General features: G+C 40.9%; 1 protein-coding gene across 1 annotated transcript; it reads left to right on the forward strand.

Annotated features, from left to right (window-relative positions):
* The first annotated feature begins 17,646 nt into the window (after positions 1 to 17,646).
* Positions 17,647 to 27,835, forward strand: LOC127584181 (deleted in malignant brain tumors 1 protein-like). Its single transcript, XM_052040762.1, has 3 exons — positions 17,647 to 18,016; positions 20,274 to 20,591; positions 27,654 to 27,835. The coding sequence occupies exons 1-3, from the start codon at positions 17,647 to 17,649 to the stop codon at positions 27,833 to 27,835; spliced, it is 870 nt and encodes a 289-aa protein (XP_051896722.1).
* The last annotated feature ends 31 nt before the right edge of the window (positions 27,836 to 27,866 follow it).

The following is a 27,866-nucleotide window of genomic DNA, read 5'->3' on the forward strand; positions in this document are numbered from 1 at the left end:
GAATCCCCTGTCCACGAGTGATACCAAGTATGTTAGAAGAATCCCGAAGGGCAATTGCGAAGGGTTCCAAAGGAATAACAAATAATAAAGGACTTGGAGTCCAACCCTGTCCAGTACCTCGAAAACCCTGGACAAAGGGGATCTCTGATTATTAGCCATATTGAAGCCATAGATGTGTGATAAATCAAGTTGATGGCCGATGTAAAATTGGGACTAAAATTAAATTTCTCAAGTGTATTAAATAAATATTCCCACTCGACTCTCTCAAACGCATTTTCAGCATCTAATGAGATAACACATTCTGGATTTTAAATGAGGGTGTATATATAATATTCATTAACCTCCTAAAGTTGAAATGCAATGAACAATTCTGGATGAATACTGTCTAGTCATCAGAGATAATCCGTGGAAGAACCCTTTCCAATCTGGAAGCCAATATTTTGCAAAATATTTTGGAATCCACATTCAATAACGAAATGGGTCTATAAGATGCACATTCGGTGGGATATTTTTCCTTTTTAAGAATTAAAGAGATCGTTGCTTAATAAAAGAATTGCTGTAGTTTACCCACTGATAGGCTATCTTTATTTTTTTTCCTAACTATGGATAAAGAAGATCAGAAAAGGATCTTTCAAAAAATACGACTGTATATCCATCAGGATCGGGTGTTTTACCCGAATTAATTGAAAAAAATGGCTTCTTTCTTTCTTCCTCCGAAATGGGTGCATCTCATATTGGACGTTCATTAAATGATAATTCCGGAGTCATCAGGTCCCTTAAAAATTCATGCATTAATGTAGAATACTCAGGGAATTCTGATTGGTATAAAGAACTATAAAATTCTTGAAAAGATTTATTAATTTTTTCATGATCCACCGTGTAGTTACCATCTGGTTTATTAATTTTAATAACCTGACGTTTAGTTGAAACAGCTTTCAGTTGGTTGGCAAGGGAATGTCGTCATCAGGAATGATGCACGGTCTGGAACGAATCGTAGTCAATTCGTCTTCGCCACAAATGCTGTTTGACCTGCTGAGTACATCCATAGTTTGCATTTTATTGCTCCAGGTTGCAGCATCTGTAATCATAGCGTCAGCAAGTTATACAACATGGAAACATACTCTTCCGCCCATCTCACCCGTGTCCACCAAGATACCCATATAATCAATTCTCATTTTCCCACGTTTGTCCAATATCCCTCTAAACATTTCTTATCCATGTACATGCCCAAATATATTTCAAATGTTGTTATTGTACCTGCCTCAACCTTTTCCTGTGGCAGCGTATTCCATATACTACCAGCATCTACGTGAAGAAGCTGGCCCCCAGGTAACTTTGAAACCACTTTCTTCTCACCTTAAATAGCTGCCTTCAAGATTTTGATTCCCTTTCTCTGAAAAAATACAGGGAATTGACGTTATCTATGCCCACCCCCCCATGATTTACACCTGTTAGTACACAAGTCACTTGTGTCTCCATAATTACTGTGCACCCGTTCAGGCAGCATCTCTGGAGAGAGAATAACAATGAGGCGGAGGTTGATGTCTGAATATGAATAATGACAGAAACTGTTTCAAAGAACACCTCAGGCAGCAACTATGGAGTAAGAAACAGAGTTATTAGCTTCCTTTGTGCATTTATATTTTTCTTTCTGTAGTTTTCAGTGCATTGATGCAGAGGGTAGATAGGAAAATAGTGAGTCGGCATAGGGAACAAAGGAGAAGTCTATGTCTGTAGCCAGGGGATGTGGTTGAAGTGCTAAATTCCAAACTGAATACGTATCATTTGTATTCACCGAGGAGAAGGGAATTTGGATAGACAGTGGCTAATTTGAGACAGTCCGCATGGCTTTGGGTCTAATCCCGTCTCATATAAAATAAGATATGTATTTATTAGTCATATGTACATCTAAACACACAGTGAAATGTGTCTTTTTCGTTACTGAGAATGTGCTGGGGACAGCCCGCAAGTGTGGCCACTCTTCCGATGCCAACACAGCATGCCCACAGCTCCTAACCTGTACGTCTTTTGAATGTGGGAGGAAACCTGAGCACCAGGAGGAAATCCACGCAGACAAAGGGAGAACGTACAAACTCCTTACAGATAGCGGCGGGAGTAAAACCCAGGTCGCTGTAATAGTGTTACACTAACCGCTATACTACCGTGCCGCCAACCAATTTGGCAAAGTTTTCTTAGCAGACAATTAAGAATACTGAAGATGGCATAGCCGTAAAAGTTGTCGAATGAAACTTTAGTAAGGCTTTTGACAAGGCGCCACATAATAGGCTGGTCCAAATGTTGAAGGCACACCGCATCCACGGCAAGGTGGCCAATTGGATCCACTCTGTGCTGTGTGATAAGAGGCAGAAGATAATAGTGTAGTGATGATTCTCTTATTGGTGTACCATAGAGTACGGTACTGGGAATTTCGTTGTGTGATATATACAGCATCAACAACTTGCATGGGAATGTAAGAGGTGTGACTGGTAACTTTCTGGATGACATTAGAAGTGATGTTGTTCTGGTTAGTTATCAAGTTTATTTAAGGCTACAGACGAATATAGATCAAATGAAATGTTGGATGGGGAATTGACACATGGTATTTTATTCCTACAAGTTCAAAGAAATGCATTTTGGTACAGCCTACAAGAGTAAAACATATACAGTAAACCGTAGGGCCCGATAGATCATTGCTGAATTTTAGGAATCAAATGCGCATGGGTACGTCATACTTCACTGAAGGTGGTAAAACAGGTAGATTGCTATGGGGGGGAGGGGGGAGCGAAGAAGGCATTTGGTCTTTTTATCGTCAGAGGTCTCGATGTTACAACTTTACAAAACACCAGTTAGTTCACACTTGAGATATTGTGTACATTCTGGTGGCCGCAAATGATTGTGCTCCAGAGGAGCAGAATATATTGACAAGAATGTTGCATAAAATGGAGGACTTTAATTATGTGGAGGGATTAGAGGGGCTGGTTTTGTTGAGTTGAAGTTGAGCTTTTTTTGGTTGAGAGGGAGCAGTTTTAAAGGGGACCTGAGGGAAAGTTTTCCATGCAGAGAGCGGATGATATATTGAATGTGCTGCCAGAGGAGGAGATGGAGGCAGACACAATCACTACGTTTAAGATGCATTGAGGCAGGCATTTGAAAAAAACAATGTTTTTTTAAGAAAATTGACCTTATCTGGAAATCTAGATGAATGAAGATGGCCGCGGACGTCGGCATGGATTTAGAGGACCGGAAGGCCAATTTATGTGCTGCAAGACTCTGTGACCCTATAGTTATAATTATTCAAGAAATCAAAATGGCCCAATGTATTGTTTCTTTCAGGTGACTTCTGTTCTTTTAAATCCGAATCCAACTGGCATGTTTACTTTATCGCATTATTAACTTGCTTTGCTGCTCAAAAAATGATTACCTGCAACCTGTGATCTGCTTGCTTCTTTACCACCTTGCTTTGTTAATCGCAGAGATATATATAATTTTGAATACCATCGTCAGACCTTTTGCGAAGCAAGGCAAAAAGTTGTTGGGTCCCTGGCAAAGATTTGTGTATCTTTGTTAGCTACTGGTGAGGCACCGAACGTTTGAGGGGGCTAATGTTGTATGTTTATTTAAAACAGGCTGGAAGGTCAACCCAGGGAAGTACAGACTGGTGCGCCTAAGATCATTTGTTGAAACAATACTGGGAGGGGTTGCTGAGTGACAGCATCCATGTGCATTTCGGACAGGCTGATTAACTTGGCGGGTGATAAATTGCGTCCCATGAATTTAATTGGGTTTTTTTTGAAGAGGTGATTGAGAGAATTGACGAGGGAAAAGCAGTACATGTTGCTTTCATGGAAGTTAGCAAGGCCTTTGACAAGGTCTCGCAGGGCAGGCTGGTCTGCAAAGTTAGATCAGGTGCTGTCCAGAGTGAGCTAGCCAATGAGATACAAAATTTCCCTGGTGGTATGAGACAGAAGGTAGTTGTGGAGATTTTTTCAGTTTTGCTACCGAGACAGTGATGTGCTATAGGTTTGGGGAGTGATTCCCTACCGTTTGCCATATATATTGAAAAATAAATGAGAATGCTGCTGGAATTATTGTTAACTTTGCAGATGACACAAGATTTGGTGGTGTAGTCGACAGTTAAGAAGGCTTACAATGGATGCAAAAGGATCTAGTTCAACTGCGAAAGTGGTCAAAATTTTTAGTCGGTGGAATTTAACTCAGACAAGTGCGAAGTGTTGCATTTTGGTAACTTAAACAAGGGGAGGTCATAAACTGTGATTGGTTGGATCCTCAGGAATCCTGAGGCATTCAGCACAGGAGCTGGGATGTCATGTTACAGCTCCACAAGAAGTTGGTGAGATCACACATGGAGTCTTCTGTGCAGTTGTTGTCGACATGCTTTTGGAATAATGTTCTTAAGGTTGAGAGGGTACAGAAAAGAATCAGAAGGATGTTACCAGGACTGAATAACTCAAGTTATAAGGCTGGGTAGGCTGTGACTGCTTTCTCTGTTGCGAAGTAGACTGAGAGTTGACCTGATACAGATATCATGAGAGATATTGATACGGTAGATTGTCACTGTACTTTTCACAGGGTTGGAAAATGTCAACTACAGATCACAGTTTTAAGATGAAAGAAGAAAGACTTAAATGTGGGACGAAGGCCAAATTGTTCACACAGAGGTTGGTGGTTATATGGTAGGATCAGCCAAAGGAAGTGGTAGAAGGAGGTACGATTATGCAGTTTCAAAATTTGAACTGGGGCATGGATCGTAAAACTTTAGAGTGATATGGGCCAAGCGCAAGCAAATAGGATTATCTCAGAGGGACATCTTGGTCAACATGGACGAGATAGTTCGAAGGCCCTCTTTTTCCGTGCGATATAACTCGATGACTCCATGACAACCGGAATCACCGGATATGCATTTACGACAGAAAAGCTTTTCTGAAGGGCCAGAGAAGGCCCGATGGACCACAGGTCCTATTTGCTTTTGTTTCTTATGTTCTTCCTACGAAGTTCACCACAACATGTTTGTGATCTTTACCAATAATAATTCGTCAGTTGAAAAAGGATTCTATAATAAGATCATTTTTTGTGAAATCTGATCAAAATGTTACTCAATGTTAATTATTACTCCGAGGAGGTATTGTACAGTGACTTTGGGAATGTGCTTTTATTCCTTCCCCGCATATCAGTTCGCAGAAATAGTAAACATAAATCACTCGTTTATTCCTTTGCGAGAGTATTTCTCTGCTATTCCCGTGAGGCGTGCCTATATTAAATATGCATTAAGATTGATGCTCTGCAGCCTGTTTACAGATCACTTTGCTTGGAATCCAGCTCCCCGGCACCGGCGGGGTGGAGGTGACATCATCTATTTTTTCACAACCTTTGCCCTGATTTCCCTCTGGAGGAGTAGTAAGAAATTGCGGCTGATCGTAATCTGATATGAAGACAGATTAATGCTGCAAAATAAAAGTACAGGATTTTTCCTAATTAAGCAATATGTTTGTTTCCAAATCCTTGATATTTTCTCACTATGAAGACAAGAGGAGATGTATTTGCACTAACCAAGAACAGTCCTTCAAATATTTGAAAATCTTAAAAATGGAGACGTTCAGGTGCCACTATGAGCCGGGTATTGGTAAAATTATTTGTTCTTAATCGGAACGTAAATATTAATGAGCGAATGCCATCGATGACAACAGAATGCTCAGCGGTTTGCGGCTGAGAACAGCCAAAGATATGAGGTTACACGAATAACAGCATTTAACTTCAGATAGGCATCCCGTCGTTACGTAACCCCACAGCGATCACTTGATGCCGGGATTATGCCAGGAGGTACACTTTTGCAGGTAGATGAGCAAAATCACTGGCTTTATTGCCGAAAAAGTAAGCCGATGGACATAGTAAAGAAGAACGAGTGATGGTGAATCTGAGCAAATATAGTGGAATAAGGGAGTGACTATTTTAACGATATTATCAAAGAGTGCGTGTGAACGTGGGACAGGGATGCAGAGAAGGTTGATTCAGGAATATAGAATCACAGCGAGTTCATTTTTCTATCGGTTCCAGCACTGGTATTGCAGATAATATGACAGGGAGCTGAGGAAAGTGTTAATTATCTTTGATCTGACCTTCATTAAAGAGGAAGCTGATAAAGGATGTTCAGCGCAGCTCTCGTACATCCTGATGTTAAAGTTGATAAAATCAGAAAAGGGCGACGCGAGAGTACGCATTTATAGTCGAGAGTCTGTTGAAATTGGATTTAACATTATTCCTTCATCAAGGTAGACCCTGATAGGTTCTGTGTGTTCAATATCAGCTTTCAACATATGAGTGTAATTTGTTCTGTCTGATGCAAAAATTATTTGACCAAAAATGGACAAACGCAATGGAGGAGGGAAAAGTGGAAAACCTGGCACCGGTAGGAAACCAGACTGAAACCCCACTGATTTCAGCACCAGAATTGTGCTGAACTCAGTGGGATTTGCCTGGTAATTGTCATTATATTTGTGAGTATCATCACCGTGTTTGAAATCTTTCTCAGGTGACGGACTACCAAGATTGGTTTCCGGAAATGACCAGTGCTCAGGAAGACTGGAGGTGCAAATTAGTCAAACCTGGGGAACCGTGTGTGATCGGCACTGGGACATGAATGATGCTTCTGTCGTGTGCAGTGAACTTAAATGCGGAGTCGCTGTATCTGTGCCGAAAGGAGCTTATTTTGGAGAGGGAACCGGGATTATGCACAGCGATGTATTTCAATGTAAGGGAAATGAGTCAAGACTATCGGACTGTAACCTGTCTTCAGAAACTTACCTTTGCAACCACAGGAATTATGTCAGTGTGATCTGTTCGGGTGAGTACCATGTTTCCGAACAAATTATATGAGACGCTAATGCTATTTGGAAGACAGGTATTAGTTTTGGAAATTTCCCTCTATTAAGCGCTTATAAAATACATCAATGCAGTTCAGAGTTTTACGACTTAATGTGATATTTACTGAAGTTTTAGCAGGCTACTGATATTTAAATAATTTCCAGTTAGTGAATAGTAATGATGGATTTCCAAATGAAGTTCAGATGTAGGAAACTGAAAATACGTAGATTCGGCGACTTCCACGCTTTGAAGAAAAATCAGCCACTAAAACTTCACAAATCTGCTCATAGGTTAAACAGCGTACAATAATCAGATTGTTTATGCTAAATTTATCTCGGTATTGAACCTCTAAGTTACCTTAATGCAAAGGAGCTCGCACTATGCAAAAAGCATTGGTAGGATTTTATCGACGGGAGAGATAGGGGACGACGGTGCCATCGATAAAGCGGATAGAAAAAGTTGCAAGAACAATGCGCAAAGATAAACATGCAAAACTGAGCTGAGATTCTGTAGGGGAAAACGTATTGTTGTTTACGTGGCACCATAATAACTAGGACAATTATCTGTAATGGAATTTGGAAAATTATGAAGAAGGCGATCCATTACTTTGCTTTAGCAATGCAAGTATAACGCTAAAATAATACTCTGACAAGTCTGCGAAAACATGATCAACATGTAATCAGAGACTGTATCGCGCCAAAGTGAAGGAAAACAAAATAACGTAATTGAGAAAGAAAACAATGAGACTGAAGTGTGAGACATCTCCGGCAACAGGCATACAACCAAATAAATGCTCGAAATCCTCAGCAGTTTCAGTAACTGGACAGAGAGGAAACGATTTAGCAAGTAACTTAATGGCCTATCATCAATGCTGGTCAATGTAGCATGGAAATATATCTTAGATATTAATCAATGTATCGATTCCTGCATTTTGTCTGGATACATTTCTATTTCTTTGGAAAAGGAAGCACACCGAAGAAGTGTGTTGATGGATTGAAAGTATTGTGAATGACACACGATTTTCAAGATTTATTCCACGCCCATAGAGAGAAATATAATTTCATCCAGATATTCAGTGGCATTACAATCGCCGATTCCCTCTTCAGAATTATGTATACTGGCAGTCGGCAGTCAGCATTGATCAGTACCGAACTGAGAATGAAAAATCAAAGACATCGCTGCTACTTGAAATACTGAGATCTTGCAAATTCCCTGGTATTAGGGTCAGCCGTCTGAGCATTTCGTTGGTGGCTTTCTTGACTGTTTACGCCAGCTTGAGAGCGGCAAGTGAACTTGAGAGACGATTCTGGAGTGAAGGCAACAAACGTGGATGTAAAAAGTAAAAGTGTATTAAGAAAATATACAAGTATCGCAAATAAAGGCAAACGGCAAATTAATTCAGAGTAGGAAAAAGGCGAAATCTGCGGAAAATATCTCTGAATGCATGTTCTTCCGCAAAAATGTGTATAAATTAAAAGGACCACCGGCCATAGGGAGGCATTATCTCATTGCCAACAAAATGCCAATACAATAGAAATGTGGTCACATGACAGCCAAAGCTGGGAACTAAGTCTTCGAAATTGTTCGAAATCTGGGAAGTAGAGGGAAAATTAAGTGGGTATGGATCGGTTTGTTAATGTGGGTGATAATAAAACAGTTATTTAGATAGAAGTTTTTTCGACAGCTCCAGGTGCAGAATTCGAATGAATCTGGTTGGAGCTAAAGAGCAGCTGGTTCCGAAACTTTCGTGGTGTTGATTATTGCCCTGAATAGCAGGCGTTTTGTATGGCAGGATAACAAAACGATGTGAGAGGTACATGAAACGTCCACAATGCTATTAATATTGGAAATTTTATCAACATCAGAAGTATGTAACACAAAAACCTTAGCACGAACACAAAAGGGGATTAATACCTGAAATGGAGACAGTGTGAATTTCTTCATTATTACGTTGAGGAAGTGACAACAATACTTCAGAACTTTGCAATGAGAAATAGTTATGTTTTTTTGCAAAGGGCTCCCTGGGAAAGAATGTGAACTTGTTTGAAAGTATTATATTTCAATCTTGAAGCCGACTTTATAAATAGAGAGGAATGATGAAGATACGATCGGTAGATTGGCCGTGGCAGATACTAATATGGTACTGTATGACAGTGGAAAGGAAAGGCGAGGGTATGAAGAAATGATACTGAACTTGCAATAAATATGAATTCCATGAAGGCAGAAAGGCACAAAGGGAAACGTGCTCCAATCTTAGGTAACCGAAGATCTGAACAATCGCATTACTCCTGATGAAAATGCTTATAAAGTCGTAAATGAAACCAGTAAGCAAGACGAATTCTAACGTTAAATACTCATAGAACTATGGGTGTGAATAAAAATGGAAACGTGTAGGAGGCGACAATCTAGGTCATCATTACTAACATGTGCAGCAGACGTTAAACTGCGGAAGAAGAAAATTCAATATGGTGCATTGAAGGTGCCAGAGTAAGCAGTAATCATGATGAAGTTGAACATTTTAGAAGATACCAAAGGATATGTAAGAGAAAAGGAAAGATAGTAACAGAGAAAAGAAATGTATCTTACCGACTTAGACGGGAAAATGTAAAGGGAGGAATAAAGACATAAGGATTATAGATACGTTTTTCCTTTCTCACAAAGACAAAAGAAAACTTGCCAACATACTGGAGAAACAAGTACGCAATGAAAACGAGCAAGCAAATAAAATTATTTCAATGACAAACAAGAAACAGAGACGACAATGAGCCTGAACGCAATTACGTTTCAAGAACCTAATTATCCATATCCGACTATTCTGCAAGAGTTGGCTTCAGAGTTAATGGATACTTTGGTAATACTTTCCAAAAATCCATAGGCACTGCGATGGCTCTTGTTGATTAGAGGGTAGAAATATGCATTCACTCTTTGAGAAAGTAGTGAATGAGAAAACGGGGGAATATCTATTCCACTGGCATCGGTCGATGGAAGAATAATGGACTATCTATCAACCTGTGATGTCAAAACCTTGGAAAATAGCTAACACAGTCGTTCTGAACTAGCCAAAGTGAAGTCATGTTTGTTGAATCTATTGAAAGCCTTTGTGCATCTATCCATCACAAGGGATAAGGAGAAACATTGGAAATTGTATTAATAGGTTGTCAGCACATTTTTGATAATGTCCCTTACAGGAGGTTACTGATAAATTGAGAAAAATGAAATTGAAGATTATACACAGTCGTAGTTCAAACAGATAGTTAACAATTGAAACGAAGTGTCCTTCTCAGATTGGCAAGCTCTGTCTAGCGGGACACCACATTAAACAGTGCCTAAGCACCAACTATTCAAGATCAATATTGAGTCTTCACTGGGAGAACTAAACGTAACATTTTCAGTCTTGGTGATGGCATGAAGCTAAATGGAAATATAAGCAATGCTGAACATCCCAAGGGATCAATGAAAGATACATACCGGTAAGTGAGTGGACAACAATTGACCGATGGAGTACAACATGGAACAATGAGATTGTCTTCTTCGACAGAAAAGAAAATAAATGTTGAACGATGTAAAATTAGTGACCATCAGTGAGGGAAGGCTCTTTATAAAATACTTGCAAGAAAACATTCTTGCCATCTGTATAATGTCATGTTTCAAACCATGGTTGTTATTCTGGTGTATTCCAGACGGGAATTTAACAGCTTCGCAGGCGATTTGAAACACGTCTTGAAAACGAATTATCCCAGCCCTCCAAGGTTAAGATCACAGCTGCATTAAACTGTGTTTATTGATTTTCTTTGTTACATAGACGCACTTGAAAGGCAGTCGTATCAGGGAGTGAAAAGTATGCCAACGGTTTCTCCATTTTACTTACTTTTAAAACAGGGATGGATGGACCACGACTTGTGGGTGGGAAGAACAGATGTTCAGGACGGGTGGAAGTTCTACACGGAGACCGCTGGGGGACACTTTGTGATGTGCACTTTAGCTTGGAAGATGCTGCCGTGGTCTGTGAACAGCTACAGTGTGGTGCGGTAAACGCAACTCCCGGAGGTGCTTACTTTGGTGAAGGAACAGGACCCGTCTGGAAGACGAAATATCTTTGTCGGGGAAACGAGTCCCGATTAGCTGATTGTCCAGTCTCCTCCTGGGATCAGGTTAGCTGTTCGCATAGCAACGACACAGGTGTGATCTGCTCAGGTGAGCCGCCAGACTTTGCTGAATTGGTAGAAACTGTTCTCCAGTTGTGCAGAGTTCATCGCCGAGAATCTTTAACAATAGACCGAATATGGCGTTTTGTGGCGACCATCTAAGTTTCAGTTTTAGAAGGAAATCAGTTGTCATCCCTTCATCTCACCAATGATAGGTCTTGGGGCCATTTCAGTGTTTTCATGTGAAAATAAACTTACTTTGAGCATGTCATGTGGAATTCTGAAGTTTGCAAAACATAGATATTCTTAAGGGTGGAGAAAGATGGCGATAAATTTAACATAATTCTAATTTTCGGCACGATGCTAAAATCCCGAGATATAAGGAAATTGTATTTGCTGCAGAGAGGTGTCAAGTCCTAGATTCTTTGGAAGAGTGATGAGAGGTAATATGAACTAAATGTCCTCAACTTTAAAGTCGGTGAAAAGGAGTAAAGTCTGGCATTGTTACATGTGCGTCTTTCAGTTTGGATAGAGGAAAATGCAAATGTTTTCTTTCATGACATTAAATGGCTCCTGAGATGCTTTCCTTCACCGTTGCAGGAAAAATAAAGTGATACTTCCAAAGGAGTCTGACCAAGCTACGATATTCGTGATGGTCAGGCCTCGGCATGACAAATGCATTCAGTTGCAATTAGTACATACGAGTAGTTATTATTTGCAAGTTTATTTTCAATAGTCTCTCTAATTCTTGTTGCTGGACGGAGTTCCCGAGATTAGGCAGGAACATTGTTCGGCGTTGTTTTGTATTTAGAGCGAGGAAGGTTACTAATACAGACGGACTGTCCGAATGACATTTGGACAAAGCGTGTAGAAATCAAGCATTGCAACTATTGGCTGAACAGCTAAAAAACTGATATTTTGTGGAATATTTTGGATTCGGTTTAACGGTTTCACCAAACATGTTTAATTTTGCAGATGCAAATTGGTCTTTGAGGCTGACCAATGGGGGAAGCCGCTGCGACGGTCGACTGGAGATTTATTATGATGGCAACTGGGGGAGAGTGCAGGATAACTTCTGGAACATCAAGGATTCTAACGTAGTCTGTAGACAGCTGGGTTGCGGCTTCGCCATATCCGCCTATAACTCGTCAAAATACGGAGAGAGTGAACAGCCCGTGTGGGTGAACGAAATTCAGTGTGAGGGAAACGAGTCGCAGCTCCGAAATTGCAGAACATTCAAGTTAAATCTGTCTTCCTCTGACAGCATCGGCGTTGGTGTCCTGTGTTCAGGTGAATATTGTTATAAAGGTTGAAATAAGAATTTGTAATCTGGTGCAACGATTCGTAATAACTCGAGAATTATTACGAGACATGCAGATAGATATCTGGCTATTTGCTCACCAAGTACGCGCCTACAATTCAATCTCATTTTACACGATTTCCATTGTATTTTCCCGACAATTCACCCCATCCTCACCCAAACGAAAACTGCGCAACTCATTTGAATATGATGGACAATTTACCTTGAACAGGTAACCTACCGGACCGCGCGTTTAGGGGATATGAATGAAAACCTTAGCACAGAGTGAAAAGCATTATTCACAGAGGGAATATGCAAAACTCACGCACACAGTCATCTGGAGATGTGAACCATCAAGTTTATAAGCTGCGTTAATGTCTTTTATCAAATGCATTCAGCATTTGGGTAGTGAGCTGTAGGGGAGGGTCCGGAAGGATCCGGGCTGTACTGGCGAAAAACAAAACCTTAGGTTAGTTTTTTCGATGGTTTCTGTTGCCGTGCATTGAAGTTTGACATGAAATAATTTCTATATGCTTTGTTCATCAAGATATATATTCAATAACGGTGGTGGACCAAGTTAGTTTTTGTCGCATTTACTGTATACTGTGACAATATAAATTGCGTGAACAATTCTGAAAGTTGCTCTGATATTCTTGTCGGTATGGTGCATGAGAGGAGTTTGGGATCTTGCATGCTGGCGAATAAAGTACTAATGTTCTAAACAAAAAAAAAGGATGCCTGGGTAATATAAATGTGAAGATTGAAGGTCCGATAAAGGGAATCTGAACTGTAAATGACAAGAAAAAAATACATGAAAAGACAAAAAGTAATTCCAAATCCAAACACTATTTTTTAGACTGCTCTCCGAGCCAGCAATACCCCGATCATTTCCATTTAGTTCCAAAGCTACAGACTAAGTTTGGGAGGCAGAGAAATAATAAACAAAAGTATGGAATGGGAAACATCATTATAATTCAGCACTGAACAGATTACTGTCTTGCTTAGTCTGTCTAGCCTGCATGTTGCAGGCAGCCATCTTGTGTAATTCGGACGGCTGATGAAATGATATTAGCCACAACATAATGTAATTCAATACTGACCATAGGGCACAGTGTCCAAATTGCAACAGAGCTGATGAGAACACACACGTAATTATTGCTTTGGCAAGAAGAACAGTTGTCGTTCTGTGTAATGTTGACACTGTGCAGTCCGGACTCTTTGAGCTGGGCACAGAAGAGACCAGACTGTTACTTCAGCCAGTTCTTCACAACATGTGTTATTAGATTAATTCTGCAGAATAATTCTATGTCAAGATCGATCACTACAATTATAATCTGAACGTAACTGGCCCGGCAGATTCAGATTTACTTTGGTACAGAAGATGGGGTGACTTATTCAAAACCAGAACATGGTCAGCGGAACAGACGAGGTAAAAGTTGGGATTTTTCCACTGTTCAGGGTCACCAACCAGGAGACATATGTAGAACATAATGGTTGCTCACATAAAACTGGGCTGCACAGACATTTCTTCTCTCAGAACGCAGTGAATATCCAGAATTCTCTGCCACAGGGAGACCAATAGTCCAGATCATTAGATATGCTTAAAATGGAGATAAACAAATGGTTGTACAAAATGGGAATTGAGAGGTAAGGGGAGATGGCACGGAAGAGGAAATGAGACCTGCATAGATTAGCCATCATGCTAGTGTATGGCAGAACAGGCTTGAGGTGCCTCGCCGCCTATTATTGCTCCTGTTTTCTTCTGGTCTTTTGTTCTAAACAGACTTAGGCGACGACGGCGGAACAGATACACAGGGAAGCAGACTAAAGCAGTGAATTCTACGTTTGGTTTGCTTAAACGTAAAGGATGATGACCTGGAAAAGGAAAGCCTCACGGCTACAGAAGCCCAGGTTCATTCTACCCTCAGACACTATCTTTGGGGAATTAGCAGGTACACTCTGTAATCAACTGCGTTTCTCCTGGATGGTCTGTATTATTTTCTCCCGCGTCACTCATACATACTGTACCTAAGACATTCTAATGTGCAGATTAATCAGCAACTGTGCATTGCTCCTCGTATAGGCTGGTGACTGTAGAATGGGGAAAGGGCCGAAGTTAATAGAAGCCATGGCGTTGGAATAGGCTGAGTATAAGTGGATTTTCTTTCGTCAACATGGACGCGGTAGGACAAAATACCTCGGCCAATGCTGTATGATTCTGGATAAGCAGACTAAAACCACCGAAGGATACGAGCTAATCGCATTTAACTGGTAAAGCTGTTGGTCAACTGGGAATGTAGTAACGTGTTTTCTATCTTTACCAGTCATTCCGGTGCTGAAGAATCTGTAGTTTTGTAAAAGGATTCTGGTTACAGAATTTTGCCCTCAAGGTATGGAATCGGCTTAGCATGTGATAGTGCAATAATGGATCTCTTGCATCCAGACTTTATATGCTGTTGGCTGTGAAACTGAAAGAACTTGAACATATGGAGCACGGCCATATTAAAACGGTGGAGATTATAGTCAGATGAAAGCTTCACACATTTGATGGAAAGCATCACAATGATGGAGGTTTTTCCTAAAAATAACCTCTCCTGTGTACATTAATTTGGCTGTGAAACTTCAAGAACTTAACTATATGCGGAAGTTCTCAGTAGAGGGACTTGTGCTTGACTGTAGCCCCGCCCTAAGAAGTGATGCATGAGAGGAACGGGCAGGCGAATATTTCGCCATGCATCTATTCATCAAATAGGAACAATCACATTCCAGACCATCTCCGCAGTGGGGTGATCAACAGTTTGTTTTTTTTTTATCTCGAGCTGCAACTCATAACACGCGGTCTCAAACTCGTACTGCAGCTCTGATACGTTCGTGTATTCATTACTTTGACAGTGTCAAATGCATGTTCATCGTTTTCCTGTGTGTTCACCGCTTCAAGAAAAGTACTATGATACCCTAAGTTTACCCTTAACGAGGCCCTCGCTTATTCTTTATTGGTAGGAGAATAAAGGTGTCATTGACGCATCTCCATCCAAAATGTTATAACGACGCCGTCGAGAGCAGGTTTCTATGGAAATCCTGTACAGCTGATCAGAACGTGAATAATAAGGGAATCACAACTGCATGTACAGTTGTGTGTTTTAAATTCCTGGAAAAAGGGGCATACCAGTGAATAAAGTTACGCTAGTAGTTTGAAATATAGTACATTGGAGGATGCCTGTTGTAACACAGTATACTAGATCTGAAGGAACAGGTGAAACTGTTACGAAAAACAGAACATTTGCACATCAAGTAAGGAAATATGTGTAGAGAGTGAAACCTTTCAGTCCTCTGACCTTTCATTAGAACTCAGAATAGACTATAATTCCAGATGCTTGAAGTTTGAAATAAAACTAAAAAAAAAGAAATACTCGGCCGGCTAGGCAGCGTTTGTGGAGAGGGTAATCGATTCTGCTACAGTTTCTTTTTTCCTTAGTTCTACTCATCTCCATCTGTTTAGTTAATTCCCTGCGTAGATCATCTGCAGTTAAGAAAACTGTCTTTACTATGTTTTTTTTCATCGAGGCAGTTGGCCGTCAAGGATTCCGCCAGAGCTACCAAACCGTCGAGAATACGTCCATGCGTGTGTGTCCTTGGAGAGGGAACATGTGCTGTCTGTTGGAACTCTTGAGGCCTTCCGGAACAAGTGGGTGACGCAGGGGCTGTAATGACTTCTGGACAAGGATGGCAATGTATTAATTTGACGATCATATCTTCTGCATATTTTCAGCCCCAGACATGCTTTGTTTTCCCTCTAAACTTTCCCATTTCCTTGAAGCTGACTAAAATCTGCTATCTCTCTTTCTCCCTCTCTCTCTCTCTGTCTCTGTCTGTCTCTATGTCTCTGTCTCTCTCTCTCTGTCTCTCTCTCATGAAAGGTTACTGAGAGAAAGCTTTACAAAATGTTTATAAAGATGTTTAAATACGTACCTCGTTCTCAGTTCAGTGTTTACATATGAACATCAAATTAATACATTGCCCTCCTTGTCCGGGAGGCAGTCCAGCCCCTGCGTCACCCACTTATTCCGCAAGGTCTCAAGAGAGCTAACAGACAACACATGCTCCCTCTCCAAGGACACACAAGTATCGACGTATTCTCGACGGTTTGGCAGTTCTGGCGGAATCCTTGACGACCCACTGCATGGCACTCTGAATGGACAATTTAACTAATCTCAAAAAAAGAGCAACGAGGAAATTTCCCACCAACTCGCCTACTTTTGCACCGAATACGCAAAGGGTATTGATGGAATCCAATTGGAACTTGAACAGCAGCCCTTCAAATAAGCAAATAGTGTGTACAACTTCTCACAGTAAATATATACATGACGTACTGGCTCCTCCAAGCTGCAGAACTGACAGACGTCGGGGGAGTCGGTCACGCAACTTATAAACCTTCTGCATATCAGCAAGGTTGCAGCACTCTCCAGCCCAGGAGTCCGATGTAAAGTGGGAAGACTTCCACATACTTCCACATAAGGAATTATGCATTGGAGATCTCATTTCCAGTTGGCAGAATGGATCAGGAGGTCATGTCCAGATGGTAGAGGGAGAAAGGTAGACAGAGTGCAGGACAAGGCATTACAAGAAACGCCTCCGTAAAGTGTGGAACAACACAGAGTGCGTTTCTGAGGGATGGTTCATGTTGTGCAGGACTGATTCCTCAGGATTTGCGGGCCTGAATACAATAAGTAAGTCCAGAAGAGAGGGGTTCATCTTGGTCTGGATCGTCCCGCACTCACCTGTTTTCTCGAGATCCTTTGTGATCGGACAGCTGTAGGCTTTGGTCAAGAGCCACAATGTTATTCTGCTCTCTTCCACACCCTTTGGTCTATCCTTTCATTCGGCTGAGATTGAAGTGGATCGCACCCCTGCCTACATGAACAGTGGGGGAACGTTCTGACTTGAGGTTATGTCCCGGTAAATGATATGCAACTCTTGCAGAGCAGCGTTGCCGATGCTCACAACTGTAAGCCGTGTGTGGTCCTGACGTCAGTGGGGCAGCCAAAGAAGTAAATGGCCAGCGCAAGCCACCAGGGAAGGCAGTCAGCGTACAGGTATCTCTACAGGGCATGAAGATCGAATGGCCGCACCTGATTTCAGGCGCACACTAGCAAATGACCGCCCTCTTCAATAGACGACGCAGCTGCATGACATGTTTGTTCTTCTCACATTTTCAGTTTTATTTTTAGATTGATAACATACGCAGCTTCAGATTTTCGATGACATGATTGTACATTTCTTTGCAAAATTAATTTCCAGAGCAGCTTCAGAAGCTCTAACAACATGATACGTTCAGTTTGTAATGGAGTGATTAAATACCAGTATTATTGTTCAACAGACCACTTGCAGTTACGTCTCACCGGTGGTGGAGATACATGTGCCGGGCGACTGGAGATTTATTACCTTGGGTCTTGGGGCACGGTTTGTGATGACTCCTGGGATCTGGTTGACGCTCACGTGGTCTGCAGGCAACTGGGTTGCGGATATGCTTTGCAAGATAAACTTCCTGGTTACTGTGGACGAAGTTCTGGCCCAGTTTGGTTAGATGAAGTGAGATGTTCAGGTAACGAATCTTGTCTCTGGGAATGCCCCTCAGCGCCTTGGGGTGAACACGACTGCAGTCATAAAGAAGATGTAACAGTGATGTGTTCTGGTAAGGATACATTCAATCTGCCCAGTTTCTGCAGCATGGAATAAGATTTATCGTTATGGAGATGTAACAAATAATTTACAGTCTCCAAGGAGAGCTGTATCCCCCGGTGATTTGTGTAAAGTATTCACTCTGACACCCACTCAGTCACATCAAACTCATTCCGCGTGAATGTATGATCAGTTCCCCCGCGCCAATTTTAAAAGTTCACGGAAGTTATTCATATTTCTCGAAACCTTTCCCTGAAAACTCATGGTTGCGCTCAATAGCGAATCTCTTACGTACATAGCCTGTAGTTGGAACGTCTATCAAAAGCGAAACGCATCCACTTCCTTTCCCACCAAATACTTTTACATATATAAACAATGTTATAACATCAAGTTCAGACTTTTCTCTTTAATGGAACAGAAATTGATACTTTCCAGTTGCTCCGATGATTTTACATTCTTATTTCAGGTATCATGCCTTTAATCATTCATTTCCACTATAGCTGGTGGAAGACGAATTTATCTGTTACATTTCCCGCCCCTGCTATTCTGACTTTGAATTCCCTGAGTTCAGTCATAGTTCTTCATAATGTCCCCTAACGAAGCTGATGGATAAAAATTACGTGTAATATTCCTGCAAAACGCCCATGCATGTAAAATTGAAAAGGTTTCCAAGCATGACCATTTTTAAAACCATGCTGACTTTTTCTTTTCCACCAATTATTTTCGAAGTGCTTTGGTAACTATATTCCTGATTGAACAAAGTATTTAGAATATCAGGGGAAAACTAATCTTTCGAAACAAAACTAATCAACATTTCGATGTGAGACGTTTCGGCAGGACTGGGAATGAAAGAATGCTACACGTTTTTAGCAGCAAAGGAGTTGGAGGAGTAACTCTGATGGGGGAGAGCACACAAATTAATATTACAGTCAGAGTCACATTTTGGAAATGATTATTCTGTTAGTTTGCGTAATATGTTGTTCATCGATAGACCATGGGTCGTGCACAGACAGCCAGGTTATATAGGTAGAACAGAAGAAAAAAAACTGATTCCAAAATAATAAGAGGCAGATATTTCAAGTTCTCATACAGTCAGACAGAAAGATTTGAATAGCTAACTTTGGATAATTCGATATTGAGTCCGGAAGACTGCAATGTGAAATGAAGCGTTGTTATTCAAATTTCTGTTGCTTTTAGTTGTGACAGTTAAGGACTTCACAGGGGGTGAGGCAGAATAGACGTGGCATGTCAAAGTAAAGTGACAGGCAACCAGAAGCTCAGTGGAGGACCACTTGTGTTTACTGAACACAAGTGTTATTGTCGGTGTTCTCAATGTGATCTCCCCTACACCACCCTGCAATACACTAGAGTGGAAGAAGTGCAAATGAATAGGTTCCTCAGCTGGAAAGGCTGTTTTGGTCCCTGGGTCGTGCGAAGAGCATAGATGAAAAATATAGTAAATTATCTCATGTACTTGCATCACAAAGCGCAATCCGTTGGGATTTGGTAGGTGAGGTCTCAAGAACAGACGATGGATACATGGTGAGAAATGTTGAACCGTGCTCCTTTCTTCCTAAAAGATTGCAGAGCAATTAACCGATCATTTCCCCACATTTATTTGCGGCAGCTCTCATCACACTCCTCATTATGACACAGAAAGTACAACGTTGAAAAACACTATGATGCTGGAGGAACTCAGCAGGCCAGGCAGCATCCATAGATAAAAGCAGGCCGTCAACGTTTCGGGTCAGCATCCTTGTTCAGCACCCTGCTCGACCCTTCTTGAGTCCCAAAGAAGGGCCCTGATCCGAAACGTTGACAGCCTACTTTGCTCCACGGATGCTGCCTGGCCTGCTGAGTTCCTCCAGCATCATAGCGTTTTTAATCTGGAGTCCTGCATCTGCATTTCTTTGTTTCTCTAAAGATCAACGTTCCTTTATTCCTCACATTCCACCCCACCAAACTTCGCATTCAAAGCCTGACACTTCACAGATTCCTTGACTCAAACGGGATTCCAGCAACAGAAAGCCATTCCCCTCTGGTCCACTCTACGTTTAGTAATTTGGTAGAATACCTCACTGCGTGATTTCCGGTTCGTCCATCCCTTCACACCTATTCCTTCCTGCTGAGGGTTGCCAGCTGTATTTGTGTTTTTCTTTGTTTAAGATATACGTATGTTCAGCGTCTTTTTTCCTTTCACCAAAAATATTTTTGCTTGTTGTTGCATGAAATCACTGCGAAGACTTTTGTGTCACCTGTTCCATTCACAGAGCACAAAGAGATGCGCCTGGTGAACGGAGAGAGCCGATGTGAAGGGAGAGTGGAAGTTTTGTACAATGGGACCTGGGGAACAGTGTGTTCCGAGAAGCTGGATGAAAAATCTGCAGAGGTGATCTGTAAACAAGTGAAATGCGGACACATAAAATTTATTTATCCTGGCTCCCGTGAATTTGGAAAGGGAGTTGGGCCTATATGGCTGGATGAGATGGAATGCTTTTCGCACGAGTCGACTCTTTGGCAGTGTCATTCAAATCCTTGGGGAAAACACAACTGTGACCACACGGAGGATGCGGGTGTTGTATGTGAAGGTAACATAAGGAAGTCATTATACTGTATGGCAGATAACATTATAAAACAGATATATAAAATAGTCGACGTGTTTCTCTTGTTCACAGAAGCTGACAAGCCTCGGATATCAAACGTAAAGGCCTGCGATGGAGGAAATGAATCTCAGTCTCGCCGAATAACAGGTGAATAGTGCGGCGAATTACAATATATGTGACTGGATGAAATCAAATAATTTATGTTGCATTTAGGATGAAACAACTCTGCTGTAATCTCAGTACTAAATTAGGGAGGGAAAATTAGAATTGTGTATTCCCCAGGGCTCAGAATGTTTCTGTAAAGTGCCGGCTTGTGCGAAGAACATCCCGTTATTCCATTGGAGTTAGGGGTGTTAATTGGAGTTAATTCTGCGTAGCTGTAATCGGCCAAGTCCACATGTGACATATGAGAGTTGGATCTAACCAGCTCTTCAGAGTTCAAGAACAAGGATTTACGGTGAAGAATAAAGACAAACATTGCAAGGACTGGGAAGCTTCAATTTTGAGAAAGGTTGTTAATTTAGTCAAGAATGGAAAGAAAGTATATGTAATGGTTAGAAGACAAAAATCATATAATTCCCTTGAGGAATATCAAGAAAGCCGAAAAGAATTTAGAGGATTAAGAAGGCCAAAATGTACCACGAATGTCCTGGACAAGTTGGAGCAAAGAGAATGTCAATGAAAGTTAAACTTACATCAAAAGCAGGATAACAAAAAAGAGGGTAAGAGCACTCAAGAATAAAGGAAGGAATTTATGCTGGGAGTGAGATATTAAATGAGTACTTTGCATCGGTATTCACCAAGGAGAAGAACAGAGAGGATCGTGAGATCACTGTTGGTCATGCTCATGTTCTCGGTATTTTGTGATCAAGAAGGAGTTGCTGCTGGGTCTCTTGAAGAGCATTAATATGGATACAACCCCGGGGCCTGATGGGATACGTTTCAGGGAACTGAAATAGGCAGGAAATGCGGTTGCTGAGGCCTTTATGAAAATCTTTGTAATCTCATTAGCAACAGGTAAGCTTCCGAAGATCTGGAGACCTGTCAATATTCTCCCTTTGTTCAAGAAGGCAACTAAGGATAATGCAGGATATTATTGGCTGGCGAACGGAGAACTATTTGCGATGATCTGGGCGATAGGATAAACGCACGATTGGAAACGTATGGCCTGATTGGGGACAATCAGGATGACTTTGTGTGAAGCAGATTATTTCTTACAAACTAGATTGAGTTTTTTGAAGTTGTAACGAAGTTGATTATAAGCGTAGAGCAGTGGATATTGTCTCATGGATTTTAATAAGGTATTTGACTATGTTCCTCATGGCAGGCTAATGCAGAAGATTCACCTTCATGTGATCCACGGGGACTTGGTAGTTTGAATTCTGAACTGAGTTACCCATAAAAGATTGAGTGTGTTGATGGATGCCTGTTAGTCTGGCTGGAGGTTCGTGACCAGTGGTATTCCGCAGGTGTCAGTGCTGGGACCTCCGCCTTTTATGATATGCATATAAATGACTTGGATGAAAGTATAGATGGGTAGGTGAGTAAGTTTACACATGACACAAGGGTTATTGATGTTACGGTCATTGAAGAAGGTTGCCAAATGATACAGCAGCCTATAGTTCAGTTACACATATGAGCAGAAAAATGGTAGATGGAGTTCAATCCTTGTAAGTGTGAGATGTTGCACATTCGGGGGTGAAATGTAAGGGGAGAGTGTAAGTTAATGGCAGGACGATTAACTGCATCGATGAACAGAGGAACCTTGGGATCCAAATCCATATCTTCCTGAAACTGGCACGCAGATAGAGAGGGTGGTAAATATGGTGTATGGCATGTTTGCCTTCATTGGTCGGGGCACTGAATATAAAAGTAAATTAGTCATGTTTCAGCCTTATATAACCTCGTTCAGCCAAAATTGTAGAATTGCGTGCAATTCTGGTCGTCCAGTTACTGGAAGGATTTGGAAATTTTGAAGACGGTAGTGAAGAGGTTTACCAGGTACCTGACTGGATTAGATGGTATGACCAGTTAGGAGGCGTATGACAAACTTGTGTTACTTTCTATGGAGCGTGCAAAGCTGGAGTGAGACCTGATAGAAATTCATAAATTAACATGTATAGATAGCGTAAAGAGACCGAATCATAGTCCCAAGAGATAAATGTCAAGTACGAGAAGACATGCATTGAACACGAGAGGGGGAAGTTCAATAGAAATGTTAGTGGCAAGTGTTTTACACGATGAGTGGCGGGTGTCTTGGACCGGCTGCCATCAGTATTGGCGGAATCATATAAGATTGTGGTGTGTAAATGATTATAGACAGGCACATGGATATGGAGGGTGTAGAAGGGTGTAGATCACGAGCAGGCAGAAGAGATTTAATTTCATTTCAGATCCTATTCGGAACAGACACCATGGGCAGAAGGGCCTGTTCCTGTGCTGTATTCTTCCATGTTCTATCAGCCTGCCGTCAATTTTGAAAGTGTACTTATTGTATATCTGTTTATTTAATTTTGCAATACTCAGATCTACAATTGCGCCTTTTTGGCGGCAGCAACAATTGCTCCGGAAGATTGGAGATATTGTTCAATAACAGCTGGGGAACGGTATGTGATGACTCCTGGAATCTGGCCGATGCCGATGTAGTTTGCAGACATTTGGGCTGTGGCAGTGGTCGTTGGGCTCCAGGAGCTGTTACCATTGCCCATGGCGACGGCAATATCTGGCTGGATGAAGTGAAATGCACCGGAAGTGAATCATTTATGTCTAGCTGTCGTTCCTCGCCACTCGGTGAACATGACTGTGATCACAAAGAAGATGTCATTGTCGTTTGTTCTGGTATGTGTCGTTGGGCAGATTCCATGTTCTCTTCAATTGATTCGTTAATTTCTTAATTATAAACAGCTTAAAGACAAAATCCTCAATAAATGAAGTTGCTGATTTTTTTTATTCCTTATACTACCTCAATACACTGTTGCAATGAATTTATCTAGATGAAAGGTATGCAAGACAAGATTTTTTTTTACCTAACCTTGATACATGTGATAATAATAAACCGATTTACCAATTTACCAATTTGTCCGCAGCTTCGGTATTAACGCCCTCTGGTCACACCTATTCAGGTATTGAAAATTTATGCGACTTTTACTATTAGAGTCCGAATCTATGTTTACAGTGCTATTATTTTCTTGTTATTTTCTAATTGCATCGGGCATGATGGATAGTTTACATTTTTTCTGTAATCATTAATCCCTCGCCACAGATTTGAACCAGGACTTTGCAAAATTCTCAAAAAAACATGGTCAGCAATTCCAGACAGATATTTAAGTGATATTAACGGATGCTGACATCAGGATGACGGTTTCAATATTGCCCGTCCCTTAGCGCTCTTGAGAAAGTATTGGTAATCTTAGATTTAGTTTATTGATTAATTCGTGCGTTGTGTTGGAACCAAGATAATTTGTGACTTGGGAAAAAATGAAGGTGATATTGATCCCATATGCTGGGTCCTTGCTGCGTCAATGCAAATAAATTGTCGTATTTGAATGTGCTGTCGAAGTAGCCTTGATAAGTTACGTGCCATGCATTTTGCAAGTGTTAAACCTTTTGTTGCCATCAGGCACCCATGTAGAAAGAATCGGATATTTGGGTCCTGAACTTTCATTTCCTACGTACTGCACTGATTTTATATTCATGGCATGTGTGTGGTCTGCCTGGATGTCTGAATGCAGATTATGCTTGAATACAATTTTGTAGCTGCTTGTTTAACAGAGGGTGTCACTGATGAGGAGTCAGGAGCTTACATAGATCTTCTGCATTATCCCATTCCGCAAAACACGATAGATAATGTCGTTGCTTTCACAACGTCCTTTTACTTACATAATCACTGTGCAGTAGGCGTGGGAAAACAATGTTAAAGATCAGGTTAGAACCCGAACCATTAGTGTTATTCCTTGTGTCATTTGCATAAAACTAATCCCTGTCCCATTCCTACATGCGTATCCTTCTTTTAGAGTGGCGCTATCGCGGCACGCTTGGTGATGAGCATTGAAGTCATACAACGCGCTTGCTCTACCCTGCTCTCTCTGGTGATATGACCAAGTATTTGTGAACAGGGAACAGTTCCAAATCAAGGACTGCGCGGGAACTTTGAGTAGAATTCAACAACACCTTGTTGCATGCGTGTTTATTCTGATGGGATGACATATCATGTCACCTCTAGAGAATGTTTACGAGTCCAAGGGTTGGTCCTGATATAGGAGGTTTGATTTGGAAATAGTCTTCGTATTGGTTTCCGCTCAGGATTTCATATGGCACAATGAATGAGAGGAATATTGAGAAAAATTATGACAGAACAAGAAGGAACATCATTAGTTAAAATTTACCAGTCTCCTCTGCGAATGTTTTAAATCTGAACCAACAGGGACTGTTTTGAATTTATCCATCTATTTGTATTTAAGATTTGGGAAACAATACCCCCTCCTTCATAAATGCTGCCTGCATAATCCTTGGGCTCCTCCTCATCGGCGAATTATTCACACTGATGACGATAATACAGAGACGATCAGCAAGACGAGGTAACGTTCAAACTTAACGTTGAATTATTATTCCGGACAATAATTCATGACTTGGCGAGATTTCCGTTCGCTGCTCTTTTCTGGAAGTCGGTTTGCGTTATTAGCAGCAATTGCAAATAAGTTTTCCCTATTTTATGCGAAGCTTATTTCAATTCGCTGAAATATTTAGAATGTCGACTTTAAACATCGATCAATTCATACGGTCCTGTTTGAATTTTCGTTTTGTATTAGCGGTAAATTAATTATAGGTTGTTGGGTGCCTGCTTGGTTGTTCTTCTGATTGTTGTTCGACGATCCATTGAGTACCTGGTTCATTTCCGTTTCGTGGATCCACGACACCACCTTTAACATTCTGATTAGCTTCTGCCCACCACATTAAAAAGAGGTATTTTTCTCGCGTTTTATTAGAATTTAATTTCATATTATCCATTGTTTAGAATCGTTCAGTGCAACACTATCCTCCGCAAATTCCTAAATTGACAAGTCCGCCCAAGTTTCATCACTCTCTGCCATAAAGACGGTGTCCACACTACCTAATAATGATATTCACCTTATCATCGGGTAAAATGTGGTGTATGACCGTGACGACACGATAATCAGGAATGTCTTAATTCTAATGCACCTTAATTTCGATCCTTCTGGTGTTTATATTGTTCGACAGTATTTGCAGGAGACACTAATCCCTACATTAGGACGATTCAAAGACCATAGTCTCTGCGCCTTGACATTGATAATCATTGTTTTCCCAATCGCAAAGGGTTAATTGTTAAATTCGAAACTTGTCAATCACACTTTTGTTCGGCAGGTGCATTGATGAGTGGCAGGGACTCACCAGCGAAATATTACCAAACAATTTATGAAGAGATTGAGAATACTCCCCGGAGCAACAATTTAACTCAGACACAAGATTCAGGTGAAAATCTGTACTTTACACTCTTCATCGGATAAATATCTCCTCCATTCAATAACGGTATTAAAATCAATCAATACGAAGGAAAGAGAACAGCGTATACTTCGAGGCTGAAATTAAAATGTAATAATCAGATAAAGTTCTGTAAATGGAAAAGTAGTGTTTCTTGTCCATCAGTTTTAATCAGATCTTGGAAACGTTAAAAGTTAGGGATGTTTGAAATTGCAGAGAATTGGGAATTATGGGGGGAACACAAACGCTGTTTTTTTTCTAAAATGGAGAAGAGAAGAGAATGATTTTCCGTGACACTGGCGATGGCGGTGCCCTCCTGCGTTTTATAAAACCTCACCGAACTCTGTCATTTTGTGTCGGTACTAGCTCTAATTCTCCACCCTATATGGTCATTGCTTTTGTTCTCTCCTTCGCCGACTGTACCTATTTTCGGCAATTTCAAGCAGCCTTCATTCCCAACGGTTCTGACGGCGATGAAATAAATTCGACCTTCAGCGTTAACTCTCTTTCTCCTTTTCAACTGACGATTTGCAGCAATTTTATTTGTTTTCTTTGCGTTCAATACATCGACTGGATACGGACAGATATCAGGAACTATTCTCATGTGAAGAATTGCTCCGACAATGACGTTATCACTGTGTCCATATTTCTGTTCGTATTTGCAATGGATTCGTGATCAATTTCAGTGCTCTATACTGTTCCATGAATGGACGATCCGTTTGGTTTAAAATACCATTAGTTTAGCATTCCTTCGGTTCTAGCAGGCATGCCGTAGTTCTCTGAGTCCGTAATCAAAATAATGGATTTCGTTTACAAATATCAATTGCTTTGTTAACGGGTTGCAGTGGCGTATCTTTCTCTTGAAACGGCCCAGTCCTTACATTAGACGACATTTCGCAATTGTGTCGTACGAAGTAACCACTCAGATGATGAATGATTTTTGAATTCTTCTTCTAAACCGTAATTAATTTCTCCAAAAATCTGTCTCCTTCACTCACTTCCAGTCTCCAGTTCATTTGATCCCATCAATCAAATCGAATTTTACACCAGCGATCCTCTTGATGCCGCTGTTCTTGGACCAGATTATCCTGAAGGAAACTCCTCCAGTGTTCGCGGTTGGTATATGTTTTGTTTTCCATTTTTTCCTACCTTAATTCATTCTGTCCGTGATCAAAACCGGACAAGTACAAGTATCCGGACACGTAGATGTAGAAATGACAGAGAAGAGACATGTTGAACATGAAGACACATGATTTGTGTCATGACCGTTGTGTGATCGTGTTCAAATTTGAAAAAAAAATCTCGTCTGCTGACAACTGTGGAATTGAATGAAATATTTTTTCTTTGTTTTACTCACTTTGAATAGTAGGCTTTGAAATGTGAACTGAGTGGTAGGCTTGGTCTGCGATTAAGTAGCTTGTCGTCACGACATGGATCCGTCTTCCATCTAAATACCAATCAGACAAAGAAGAAAATCTCTCTTCCTTCGGAACTCGCTGTACAACATTTGTTTTTAGGAACATTGTTATGATTTATACTTCCTCCTAGATCTGGTCCTTGATGATCTTGACGGTACTGTAAGTAAAACCATTGATTCCTCGGACGGTCCGTTTGTGATAGACGGTGGCACAAATGATATTTTGATGTTCAAGACGATTGTCGACGCTGCTGTCGACAATGGTGGTGAGTTTATTCTCTTCACTGAGCTCAGTAACCAGAACTCTGTGTAGCAAATTATTACACAGGTTGTGTTTCTATGCA

This window comes from Pristis pectinata, chromosome 29, assembly GCF_009764475.1.
Source record: "Pristis pectinata isolate sPriPec2 chromosome 29, sPriPec2.1.pri, whole genome shotgun sequence".
Classification (NCBI taxonomy): domain Eukaryota; kingdom Metazoa; phylum Chordata; class Chondrichthyes; order Rhinopristiformes; family Pristidae; genus Pristis; species Pristis pectinata.